At 41.4% G+C, this 12,966-nt stretch overlaps 1 protein-coding gene across 3 annotated transcripts in view; it reads right to left on the bottom strand.

Moving 5' to 3' along the window:
• LOC112253480 (furin) overlaps nt 1-12,966 on the bottom strand; it is a 194,998-nt gene that overhangs the window by 98,005 nt on the left and 84,027 nt on the right. For all 3 annotated transcript variants that reach the window (XM_042323238.1, XM_042323236.1, XM_042323237.1), the window contains exon 3: nt 1,219-1,317. In XM_042323238.1, coding sequence (XP_042179172.1) covers nt 1,219-1,317 — 99 coding nt within the window. The remainder of the gene's footprint in view (nt 1-1,218; nt 1,318-12,966) is intronic.

Genomic DNA, 12,966 nt, shown 5'->3' with positions numbered 1-12,966 from the left:
GGGTTAAAGCTAACATACTGTCCGGGTCCAGAAAGCAGCGTGGGCACAACAGCCTGGGGCTGTGTCAAGCTCTTCCAGCGTTTTCATCAGGGTGCATACAGATGTAGGAACTCATTTTTAATTACTCCTTTGTAATGCAAACTTGTAGTGTATTCAAGGTTTAGAAAGGCTTGTTTGTAATTTCCACTTTAAAATGTCAGACTTGATTTGCTCCAATGAAAAATGTATCATCAACCCCTACACATTTTTTTCTCCAATAATTGTAATCCACATTTCCTTTTGCTGCAGGATTATTTTCCTGCTGTAGCAAAAGGGCTCAAATTAAGATCCTACATCTGTATTTGGGCTTTTGGAACATAAGAGTCCTCCAGAATGAGCATCTGGATAACTCCCTTTAGATTTACAGTAGTAGTAGTACATAAAAGGCCTGATCTCTACCCAAATACCCCAGCACACTAAATTACACGTAATAGAGTGTAAACATGATTGTTTCCATGCTTATGTTAGTTACAATTGTGTCCTAGCTGTGCATCAGATCAAAAGATTGTCGAGTGACTGGAGTGACCGCCCGGGAGCTGAGTGGGAGAGCCGTGCAGATAAGCTCAATCAGACCATGCATCAGACCGGGGGAAAAAGTGATGAGGAAGGAGCTTCCTGTCAAATGAAATGTCCATTAGTCTCAAGTGGAATTCTCGTCTCGTCACATTTTCGTCAACTAAAATGAAAACTAAAATGAAAAACTTGCTACAGTTATCAAAAACATTTTCATTGCATCTCGTCTCGTTATCGTCATTCGTTTGTCATAGTTATTTTTGACGAAATGAACACTGATCCAAACAATACAGTTCTGCCTGTAACTGTACTGCATAAGGCAGAATGAGAGCATGCTTCGAGGAACTGAACTTGAAAAGTAGAGTTTTGATGCACAATTATGCTGGAGGATTTGAATAGAACAAGCAGACTTCGAGGTGAAAAAGACTTGTTCTCTGTTGTCGAGAGAGCTGAGAGCGCAGTTACAGCCAGCTGCCTAAACAAAGCAAACTTCTGGGTCTGTGAACGTCCTTGTGTAACAGATGGGCTAATGTCAGGATTCCTCTTCTCATTAACATTTGGATAAAATCAATACGCGCCACAAAATAAGAATGCAAACACAGACAGGTCCAGCTGTTATTGTGTGGTTTGGAGGGACATTTGCATATTTATGACTCAGTAACATACCTGTGGTTCCTTCTGCAGTCGGACATATGTTCCCCTGTGGCCTGATAGGGACTTCTTCACTACGGTGTGATGACGGAAGTGATAATAATCCCCGAATACCTGCAGACACAGAAAAAGAACATTGGAGATACTGATATCAAGTCCCAATGAAAACCAAAGAAACACATCGATAGCACGAGGGCATACATGTACACGCACATGACATTTTCAGACAGCTAGAGACAGACAAATACATTACAAAACCTCCGCCACTTACCTGCGGGCAGAGTCCACAATCCCACTCACTCATAAAATAGCTTTTAAGGCTAGGGGAAGGCATATTCTGTACACTACACCCTTCCTCTGTCCTCCACACAGTCGGACAGTTCCTTCTGTCTGTGGCCTCCATTTTTTACTGTCAGTCTGGCAATATCTGACTGGTACCAAATCCCTGCAGAGTTCTGTTTCACTGACTGCTCAAATCAAATTCTATTTGTCACATGCTTCGTAAACAACAAGTGTTGTTGGGCGCAGGTAGCCTAGCGGTTAAGAGCGTTGGGCCAGTAACCGAAAAGGTCACTGGTTCAAATCCCTGACCTGACTAGGTAAAATAAATCTGTTGATGTAACTCGCTCTGGATAAAAGTGACTAAAATGTGTAGACTAACAGTGAAATGCTTATCTACTGGCCCTTCCCAAATGCAGAGAGGAAAAAAATTATTCATTTTTTCATAATAACACGAGGAAGAATTACGCAATGAGTAACGATAACTTGGCTATATACGCGGGGTACCAGTACCTAGTCGATGTGCATGGGTACGATGTAAATGAGGTACGTAGGGGTAATGTGATTAGGCAATAGGAAGGGGGTAGAAGCTATTTAGAAGCCTCATGGACCTATACTTGGCACTCGGGTACCGCTTGTAGTGCAGTACCAGAGAGAACAGTCTATGACTTGGGTGGCTGGAGTCTTTGATAATTTTTAGGGCCTTCCTCTGACACCAACTAGTATAGAGGTCCTGGATGGCACAAGTGATGTAGTGGGCCGTATGCACTACCCTCTGTAGCGCCTTGCGGTCGGTTGCCAAATAGTTACCATACCAAGCGGTGATACTCTCAAATGGTGCAGCTGTAGAACTTTGAGAATATTAGGGCCCATGCCAAATCTTGACGGGCCTCCTGAGGGGGCAGAGGCGTTGTTGTGCCTTCTTCACGACTGGGTTGGTGTGTGTGGACCATGTTTAATTCTTAGTGATGTGGACACCGAGGAACTTGAAGCTCTCGACCCGCTCCACTACAGCCCTGTCGAAGTGGACGGGGGCGTGCTCGGCTCTCTGTTTCCTGTAGTCCACGATCAGCTCCCTTGTCTTGCTGACGTAGAGGTAGAGGTTGTTGTCCTGGCACCACACTGTCAGGTCACTGACCTCCCCCTATAGGATGGCTCATTGTCATTGGTGCTCAGGCCTACCACGTCGTGTCGTCAGCAAACTTAATGAAGTTGTTGGAGTTGTGCGCGGCCACACAGTCATAGGTGAACAGGGAGTAGAGGAGGGGGATGAGCACGAACCCTTCTGTGGCACTTGTGTTGAAGATCAGCGTAGTGGAAGTGTTCCCTATCTTCACCACCTGGGGGCAGCCCATCAGGAAGTCCAAGACCCTTGGAGGGTACTATGGTGTAGAGGGCTGAGCTGTAGTCAGTGAACAGTGTTCTTACATAGGTATTCCTATTGTCCAGATGGGATAGGGAAGTGTGCAGTGTGATGGAGAATGATTCATCCGTGGATCTATTGGGATAGGGAGAGATTGAATATGTCCGTAAACACTCCAGCCAGCTAGTCTGCGCATGCTCTGAGGACGTGGCTATGGATGCCGTCTGGGCCGGCAGCCATGTAATGGTTAACATGTTTAATGTGTTACTTACATCGGCCACAGAGAACAAGAGCTCACAGTTCTCGGGAGCGGCCCATGTCAACGGCACTGTGTTACGCGACATGGCTGGTTTCCCCTTTGTAATCTGTGATTTTCTGGAGTCCCTGCCACACGTCTTGTCTGAGCAATTGAATAGTGACTCCACCTTGTATGACATTTTTCCTGTTTGATTGCCTTACGGAGGGCATAAGTGGACTGTTTGTATTCGATCATATTCCCAGTCACCTTGCCGTGGTTAAATGCGGTGGTTTGCACAATTCAGTTTTGCGCGAATGCTGATTTCTATCCACGGTTTTTGGTTTGGATAGGTTTTAATCGTCAGAGTGGGAACAACATCCCCTATACACTTCCTGACAAATTCAGTCACAGTGTCAGTGTATACGTCAATGTTATTCTCAGAGGCAACCCAGAACATGTCCCAGTCTGCCTGATTAAAACAGTCTTGAAGCATGGATTCTGATTGGTCAGACCAGCGTTGAATAAACCTTAGCACAGGTACTTCCTGTTGGAGTTTCTGCCTATAGGAAGGGAGGAGCAAAATGTAGTCGTGATCTAATTTGTCGAAGGGAGGTCGGGGGAGGGCCTTGTATCCATCCCAGAAGGGAGAGTAACAATGGTCAGGAGTTTTTGAAGTGCGAGTATGATTTGTTAATAGAACTTTGGTAGCATTTTCATCAGATTTGCTTTAATAAATGCAGCCTCAGGATATGCAGTTTCCAGTTTGCACCAGGTCCAGTGTAGTTGAGAGCTGTCGTGGTATCGGCATGAGGGGGGATATACACGGCTGTGATGATAACCGAAGAAAGTTCTCTAGGGAGGTAATGTGGTCCCATTTCATTGTGAGATATTCTAGGTCGGGCAAACAAAAGGACTTGAGTTCCTGTACATTATCATAATCACACCATTAGTTCATGGAACATACACCTCCGCCTTTCTTATTTATTCCTATCAGCACGATGTATTGAAAACCCAGCTGGCTGTATGGACGGGGACAGTATTTATTTTTTTATTAGGATCCCTAATAGCTGTTGCAAAAGCAGCAGCTAACATGAAACATTATACAGAATGACATAATACAGAACATCAATAGACAAGAACAGCTCAAGGACAGAACTACAGTATATCCGGAGAGAGCCATGATTCCATGAAACAGAGTATGTTACAGTGTCTGATGTCTCTCTGGAAGGAGATCCTCGCCCTGAGTTCGTCTACTTTATTGTCTGGGACTGAACATTAGTGAGTAATATACTCGGAAGCGGGGGATGGTGTGCACGCCACGACTAAAAGTCCACTCTGAATACCTCTTCTCCGCCGGCAGTGTCTTGGAGCAGCCTCTGGGATAAGATAAATCGCCCAGGAAGGTACAAAAAAAGGATCCAATTCAGGAAAGTCGTATTCCTGGTCAAAATGTTGATGAGTTACCGCCTCTCTGATATCCAAAAGTTATTTTGGCTGTATGTAATAATGCAAAGAACGTTCTGGGTTAATATCGTGAGAAATAACATAATACATTTTTAAAATCCTGGAAAGTTGCTCAGGAGCCTGAAACAAAGCGGCCATGTCTATCGGCGACATCTCTCCATGTCCTTCGAGAAACATTGAATATTACAGTTCTTCAGGGCCCATTGATAGGATAATCTCAAGCGGAGACCTGCCTGCTATGTTGAAGAGACTGGGGCTCAGCACTGGTATCCACACTGAGCTGTGTGTGTGTGTGTGTGTGTGTGTGTGTGTGTGTGTGTGTGTGTGTGTGTGTGTGTGTGTGTGTGTGTGTGTGTGTGTATGTGAAATACATTTAAGTGGGGTCATGATGGCAGTTGTCAGTACAGTATGGACAGTACGAGACTCATGCTCTGTGCGTTCAGGTGTGTTTGTGAAAGAGAGAGATAAGAGGAAAAGAATCTTGCTGAAGATATACTATACTATACATGTCATTTGAGTCATGCTGTATTCATGTGTGTCAGAGATGAGAATCAGCACAAAATCGTTACTAATTCTGCCAATCTGTTGAGTGACGGCGTCAGAGATACAGAGACCTTTACACTCCTCAATGAACAGCAGTCTGGACGCACACACACACACGCGCACACACACGCACACACACACACATTTCACTACACCCGCGATAATATTTGCATGTGACCAATTAAAATGTATTTGATTTGACAGAGAGCGTGTGTGAGCCCTCAGAGGAATCACTATAGTAACACACAAAGAAGCAAGTCAAACTCAGTCACGCAGCCAATCATACCTTTGTCTTTAAATACACTCACAGCACAAACACATCATACAAAATATGGACAAACACAAAAAGAGATTTGACAGACTGCATGCATCACAGCACACAGATCCAGACGCATGCGCACGCACAGACACAGACCCACAGGGAGACCAACAGTGTGACCCATACACACAAACACACACCCAGGGCTCCAGACTGCAACCCTTTAGACACATTTTGCGACCTCTTGACTTGCCTGTGCAAGATAAATTTGGAATTGGTTGCACTGGTGCGAGCTGCACCTTCTACCTGGTCACCTCAATCAAAACGTTATATTTTTGGGGCGGCTAAAACCATAATTTGGTCAAACTGTAAAGCATCTTATCTTCATGATTCCTGTATGTGCCTGTTTTGCCGGGGCTGGCTGCTCTAATGAGAAAACCTCACACTCTCTCTCTTCCCTTGTGCAAATGTTTTTTAACACTTCATAATGCAATTTAGGTAAAACACAACTTAGGAAGCAACTACTGTGGTCCATGCTAAAGAGAAGAGGGTCCTTCTGTAGGTATACTTTTTATTTCTCAACTCTCAATATTCAGCTCAAAACACACTGTTTTACAATCAAGATACCCTTATGTATTTACTTGGACAGTGAAGCTAAAACTTTTAATTTAGCTCTATACTCCAGCAGTTTGGATTTGAGATCTAATGTTTTATATGAGGCGATAGTAATGTCACATAATGTCACCTTTTGAGGGTGCTTTCATACACATCTATTTGACCATTTAGAAATGAATTTCATTTATGTATCTAGCCATTTACTTTATCTTCATATTCTTATCTTTTATTTATTATTGATGATGCATTGTCGAGAAGGAACCTGCAATTAAGCATTTCGTTTGGACGGTGTATACCATGTGCATCCTGTACATACAACTAATAAAACTTGAAAGTAGTACCCCCCTTTGAAGGTGTCATAAGTGTTTGACAACATTTAATACACTATAAGTTAAATTGTCCAAAGATGTAGTATTTGGTCCCATATTCCTAGCATGCAATGACTACATCAAGCTTGTGACCCCACAAACTTGCTGGATACATTTGGACAAACACAAAAACAGTTTTTTTTGGTTGTGTTTTGGATTATGTTGTGCCCAGTGGAAATTAATGGTCAATAATGTGTTGTGTAATTTTGGAGTGACTTTTTTTGTAAATAAGAATATAATATGTTTCTGAACACATCTACACTAACCATAACAGTCTAAACCCTGTCTAAGCTGGGGGGGGGTATATGACCTTCTTTATTAAGAAGGTCATACCAAGGATCATTTAGGTATTTGATTTAGAATTTTAAGACCCCTTGAAGCCCATACAAACACATTGAATAACAGATTCACTACATGGAACAGATAGTCCCCACCCCAAAAAATCTAAAGGAAGTTTGTTCTGAAGTGTCTGTTCTATATCTGAGAGGTATAAGAAAGATCAGGAAACATATTTTTTTTTACATGTATTTAACCCCTTATTTTTGGCACTAAACGTTCTCTATATATACAGTACCAGTCAAAAGTTTGGACACACCAACTCAAGGGTTTTTCTTAATTTTTACTATTTTCTACATTGTAAAATAATAGTGAAGACATCAAAACTATGAAATAATACATATGGAATCATGTATTTTCCACCATAATTTGCAAATAAATTCATTAAAAATCCTACAATGTGATTTTCTGGATTTTTTTCTCCTAATTTTGTCTGTCATAGTTGAAGTGTACCTATGATGAAAATTACAGGCCTTTCTCATCTTTTTAAGTGGGAGAACTTGCACAATTGGTGGCTGAATAAATACTTTTTTGCCCTACTGTATGTGTTTGTGAGAGTCTCACCTTTCCACAGAGGGGTCATATTAGTGTGTATCCCAAACTGTTAGGACGCTACAGACAGAGGTTGGCAGATCAGCGGAACCGACTTCAGAGTTCTAAGATTCTTGTGGGGGCCATAGAGCAAAGTGGAGAACACCATCGTGTTTGTGAGAGTCTCATCTTTAGTTTGAAGGACAAATCACTCGGACACAACAGATTATTTTGTGAGAAGACTGATTTGCGGGATGTCTCATGGTCTGACAAACACAGATCTAGTTCTGTCACCTTTCACAGCAGATGAGGAAGTGCGACATAGGTGGATGCGTAGAATTGCAAAAAAGCTTAAACTGACAGATATTTATGGTGATTTTTTTTGACAATTAGATTTCCACAGGGCCTCAGACATCTACTCTAGGGGGTTCGTGTGGATGCTACCATGATGCTACCATGATGTGGATGCTACCATGATTACAGATAATCATGAATGAATCGTTACAGATGCACAAACACCATCCTTCCAAAACATGCTAACCTCTCACAATTACCGAGAACAGGGAAGGTTAGGATTTTCTTGGAGGGTATGATATTTATGCATTGGTAACTTTTTCACTTATCATTATTTACAATTCATTAATGATTATCCGTAATCATGGTAGCATCCACATTAACACCTAACCCAAAAAGCTAAACCTAACCCCAATTCTAACCTAACTCTTAAACCTAATTCCCAAGCTTAAAATGGCCTTTTTCCTTAAACGCTCTCCTTCTCTGCTTCTTCTTTCTTGCGCTCTCACTGTTTTCTAACTGACTATCTCTACCTCTTTCTACCTCTCTCTTTTCTGTATCTCTCTCACTCTCTCTGATTGTCCCCCCCCTCTCCACCCACTGTCTCCCAATCTCTTGTTCCCACTCTTGTTTTGCCCATGTCTCTCTTTCGCTTCCCCTCTCGCTCAAGCAGGACTGAACATACACCAGCTGAGATTCTGGCTAATCTCTATCAGTTATTCTGTTTTAGTCCATTGCAGAGCACATGATTTCTGTCTGTTAAGGTAATGAACATAATCCAACGTTACCTGACTCAATAACCTGACTCAATGTCATGTCTTCTGTTCTGTCCTCTCCTCCAGAGGTATGCTGGCTTCCACTCTCTGTGACAGAGTCAATATTGGCCTCTGGGGATTGGCTCCAGCTCAGTGGTGCCTGACAGAGCTGCTCAGTCTGAGCCCTTATTTCACCACCACACGTGTGTGTGTGTTCTGGGGGGATGTTGGCAGATGCGGTAGTTAGTTAATCAGCCAGAGACCCTCTTCTTGGTAGCTTGGCTCAGCCTGCCCACAGTGGCTGGATTGACTGAGACTGAGCCTATTTCCTGGTGCCTGAGCAGGGGGAGTGCACAGCAGCCTATCCAGATTATTGGAGACTGTGTCAATCATGTATATCTCTTAAGGAAGAACATTGGTCTCAATTGTTGGGTAGAGATGACAATACCTGTAATTCACTTTAACCACTATGCACTTGAATTCAGGTTGTGTGTTATACCCTACCCTCCACAAGCAGAGCCAGCCCAATGCACATCAACATTCACATCCTACACAAACCCTCTCACACATAGCAGGATGAGTCAGTGTTTAGTCAGCCACTCTCCAGAGTTGGAAATGTCAACTTCACAGTCGTAGCTCATTGACTGCTGTCGCTGTGCTTTTTAATGTTAAATGCAAACACACAAACACACCAGGGTTTCCAATAGGAAAATGTGACCGGGAAGATTTACATTTATCTGCCATTTGAGATATTTACCGGACCCATATGTATTGGGTGCATAACCCATTAGGGCATCCACCAACAGTGCTCAGAATTACAGAAATCACATTTAGATTATGGTAATTCATTTTAACAGGACATGCAACTCCTGTAAGGAAGCAGCCAATAAAAAGTCATTTTGAAACATTTGCCAAAATGCAAGTAGTGGGAAAAAAACATTCTAAACACTGCACCTGATGAGAGCGGTATATGACAGAGATGAATATCTCAGTTAGAAATTTAGAAATATGGTGAATCTAAAGATGGAGCAATTTAGTATGGGTTGCTAATACTGTATGACTAGGATTACAACAGGAGAACGATGGCATATGAGGAAGTCTTTCATAGGCAGCATGTGTGGCAAAAGTCCTTGCTGATTATTGAGTTGCATCTTTCAGTGAAAAGCATCTAAAATATGTGTTTAGATAACGTGTCTTGAGAATAATGAAAAATGTTGAGAATTTTTTTTAATCCCTTGCTTGCTAGCTAGCCAACTACGGCTAACTTACAGTTGTTGCAAATGTTGGAGAGACAGATACCAAGGTTTAATTCAAACTCAGCTGTTGAAAACTAAATGTTAGTCTGAAAGAAATGTGAGATAATGTCTAGATGTTTTTTATAGTGGAGATCAAGTGTCACACTCTGACCATTATTTGCGTTGTTTGTTTATATGTTTTGTTTGGTCAAGGTTAAGATTTCAGTGGGCATTCTATGTTGCATGTCTAGTTAAGTCTTTTTCTATGTATTTTGGCCTGATATGGTTCTCAATCAGTGGCAGGTGTTTGTCTTGTCTCTGATTGGGAACCATATTTAGGTAGCCTGTTTTGTATTGTGGTTCGTGGGTTATTGTCTATGTCTAGTTGCCTGTGTCTGCACTCGTTGGTATTAGCGGCACGTTCGTTTTTGTTGTTTTTGTTTAAGTGTTCTTCCTTCAATAAAGAAGAATGTATTCTAATCACGCTGCGCTTTGGTCTCCCCTTTACGACGATCGTGACATCAAGTTTATAAAGTGCCTGTCTGGGCTCATGAGACAGTGGATTGTGCAGTTAGATGGAACAGAGTAAATAGGCATTTTAACGTCAGATTTAGCCGGTGGTTACTTGTGGAATAGACACCAACTGAATGCGGTTTTGTATCATTTTAAGATTTTTATGATTAACCATGTGACAATGATTTTGAGAAATAAAAACATTATTATTGAAATAAAACTGTTCCACAAAAATGTGTATTAGGAAAATCATAACTGGCACGCAGATCGGTAGAAATGGTAGTAGTATAAAGTGAATGCATCCCCAAACTTGAAACTCATGCTCCTCCTATGAAGTATTTAAACAATAATTCCCTACATGTTTCTATGTTCGGATTTTGAAGCAAGGTAAGACATGCTTCATAATATGAAGTAAAACATTCAGGTTTCAAACAATTAAGTATTTTTTCAAAATGCATACAGCCTTCAGCTCACATTGTAAAGTGGTTGGTGGCCAGGGTTGGGTAGGTTACTTTCTAAATGTAATACGTTAGTTACTAGTTACCTGTCCAAAATTGTAATCAGTGACGTAACTTTTGGATTACCCAAACTCAGTAACGTAATCTGATTATTCAGTTACTTTTAGATTACTTTCCCCTTAAGAGGCATTAGAAGAAGACAAAAATGTATGTTGCCAATTGAACGACATCTTTGGCAGGATAAATCAATGTTAAAGTTTACATAGCTGGCCTTATATGGATGTTACATTTTACTTTATGGGTTGGTTATGTAGGCTTCTTCTAACCTATCGCTTTCTACTTCATATAATAATGATTCAATTCTATCTTTACATTAACATATATAATGTATAAGTCCAAAAATTGATGTAGCAACTACAGATTGCCCCTTTAAATCTTTCAAAAGTGTTTTATCAGCATGAATTAGATTGAGCAATAAAAGCCCCACTTTTATTCCATAGGCTGGGATCCGCACTATGCAGCTGTTGCAAGAGCGCATTTTTCATTGGCTGTCCACTGGTTTAAAAAGAAGATTGATAGGCAGTGTAAACTTCTTGAATTCAACCAATATTCGGTTCAAATGCACATTTAGATTTGTGAACAGCCATCCACAACCACAATACGTAAGGCGCAAATAGCTAAATGAGAGAGCAGCAGTGTGATTCACATCAATGCACTATGTAGATATGAATAATAAGTGATATCCATATCGCCGTAGACTACACCACTACTGTCATCCTTACCTCCAAGCGTTTATTCAAACTGGATAATCTTTGGATGCCAACAGCAGTCCCACCATTGGAAGGCATAGCTTGGACTGTAGCCTACATAGCTTGGACTGTAGCCCACAAAAGCTATTCCTGCTCTTTCCCCGGAATCCATCAAACACATTTTGGGGCGGCAGGGTAGCCTAGTGGTTAGAGTGTTGGACTAGTAACCGGAAGGTTGCAAGTTCAAACCCCCGAACTGACAAGGTACAAATCTGTCGTTCTGCCCCTGAACAGGTAGTTAACCCACTGTTCCTAGGCTGTCATTGAAAATAAGAATTTGTTCTTAACTGACTTGCCTGGTTAAATAAAGGTAAAATTTAAAAAATTCAATTTGGTGTGTCATCAGAGTGGTCTCTGACTTGTGGTTCAAACTCACTCAGGTGGAACAAACTTGAACTTTTGCCTTCTTTCAATGCTGATTTGAATGTGATTGAGACAGAGAAGTGTAAAATATATATTTTTACAAACATCCTCTAGTAATCATCTAGAATTTCAAAAGTATCTGTAATCTGATTACAATATTTTTGCTGGTAACATAACGAATTACAGTTACCGTTTTTTGTAATCCCTTACATGTAACAGATGACATGTAATCCATTTTTTGTAATCCCTTACATGTAACAGATGACATGTAATCCGTTTTTTGTAATCCCTTACATGTAACAGGTGACATGTAATCCGTTTTTTGTAATCCCTTACATGTAACAGATGACATGTAATCCGTTTTTTGTAATCCGTTACTCCCCAACCCTGTGGGTGGCTTGCTGATAGCCTTCCTACCGTTGTTTTTTCTCCCTGTAAATTTGGCCGGCAACAATATTTTAATTATCAGCTTTCATTGGGTTTTATTTTCGGACAAAAGCCAGCAATTACCGGCTAACGGAAACCCCGACACACACACACACAGGTGCAAAGTGGGCTAATCAAACCTCCATGGTGAGTCCCTGGCTGGCAGACTCAGTCCTGGTCCACTGACTAAAGCACAAATTAAAACAGAAACTCTAGGGTTTCTCTCAGAAACACTAATTATTCATTTCGAAATGCAAACTAATTGTGTTTTTGAAATGCAAGCTAATTATTCACTTTGAAATGCAGGCTAATTGTTTATTGTGAAATCCAGACTAATTGTTTGGTTGCTCCCTCAGAGCTAATCCAGTGTGTTTCATATGTCTATCTGGATCTGGGCCTTGTCTTTCCATGACACCTGTTATTCAGGGCAACACTGTAACAAGAGCCAGTTCATAATGAATTACCTGGCAGAATACATACATCGAGAACCATTCAGTGGTGTCAGACAAACAACGCCGTGGCATTGTGAAATGTGTGCATAACAGTGAAGGGAAGATTGAGTAGAGAATGAAGTGGAGAATGAAGGGAGGCTAATGAAAAAGGTTAATTACTAGAAGCTGAGACTGTGACAGTCAGGACGACCAATGATAAATCATGAGTTGGACTGCTTCAAATCCATTCTGCTGTCTGTCTGCTGCAGGAGATGAGGGAAAGAAGAGAGAAGTGGAAAGACCTGAGGGAGAGATTTGAGGGGAAGAAACTAAGGACTGGAGAGGGAAAATAATATAAAAGAGAGGACAATGGAAGAGAGGACAGGATAGAAGGGGAGACATTAGGGAAGAGAGGTGATTTGAAGGGGAGAGATGGGAGAGATTGGAGACAAGAGGGGAGAGATGGACTAAAGAGGTGTGAAT

This window comes from Oncorhynchus tshawytscha, linkage group LG06 (genome assembly GCF_018296145.1).
Source record: "Oncorhynchus tshawytscha isolate Ot180627B linkage group LG06, Otsh_v2.0, whole genome shotgun sequence".
In the NCBI taxonomy this organism is placed as follows: Eukaryota; Metazoa; Chordata; class Actinopteri; order Salmoniformes; family Salmonidae; genus Oncorhynchus; species Oncorhynchus tshawytscha.
Note: the sequence above shows the minus strand (reverse complement) of the source record. Positions and strands in the feature narration are given on the sequence as shown.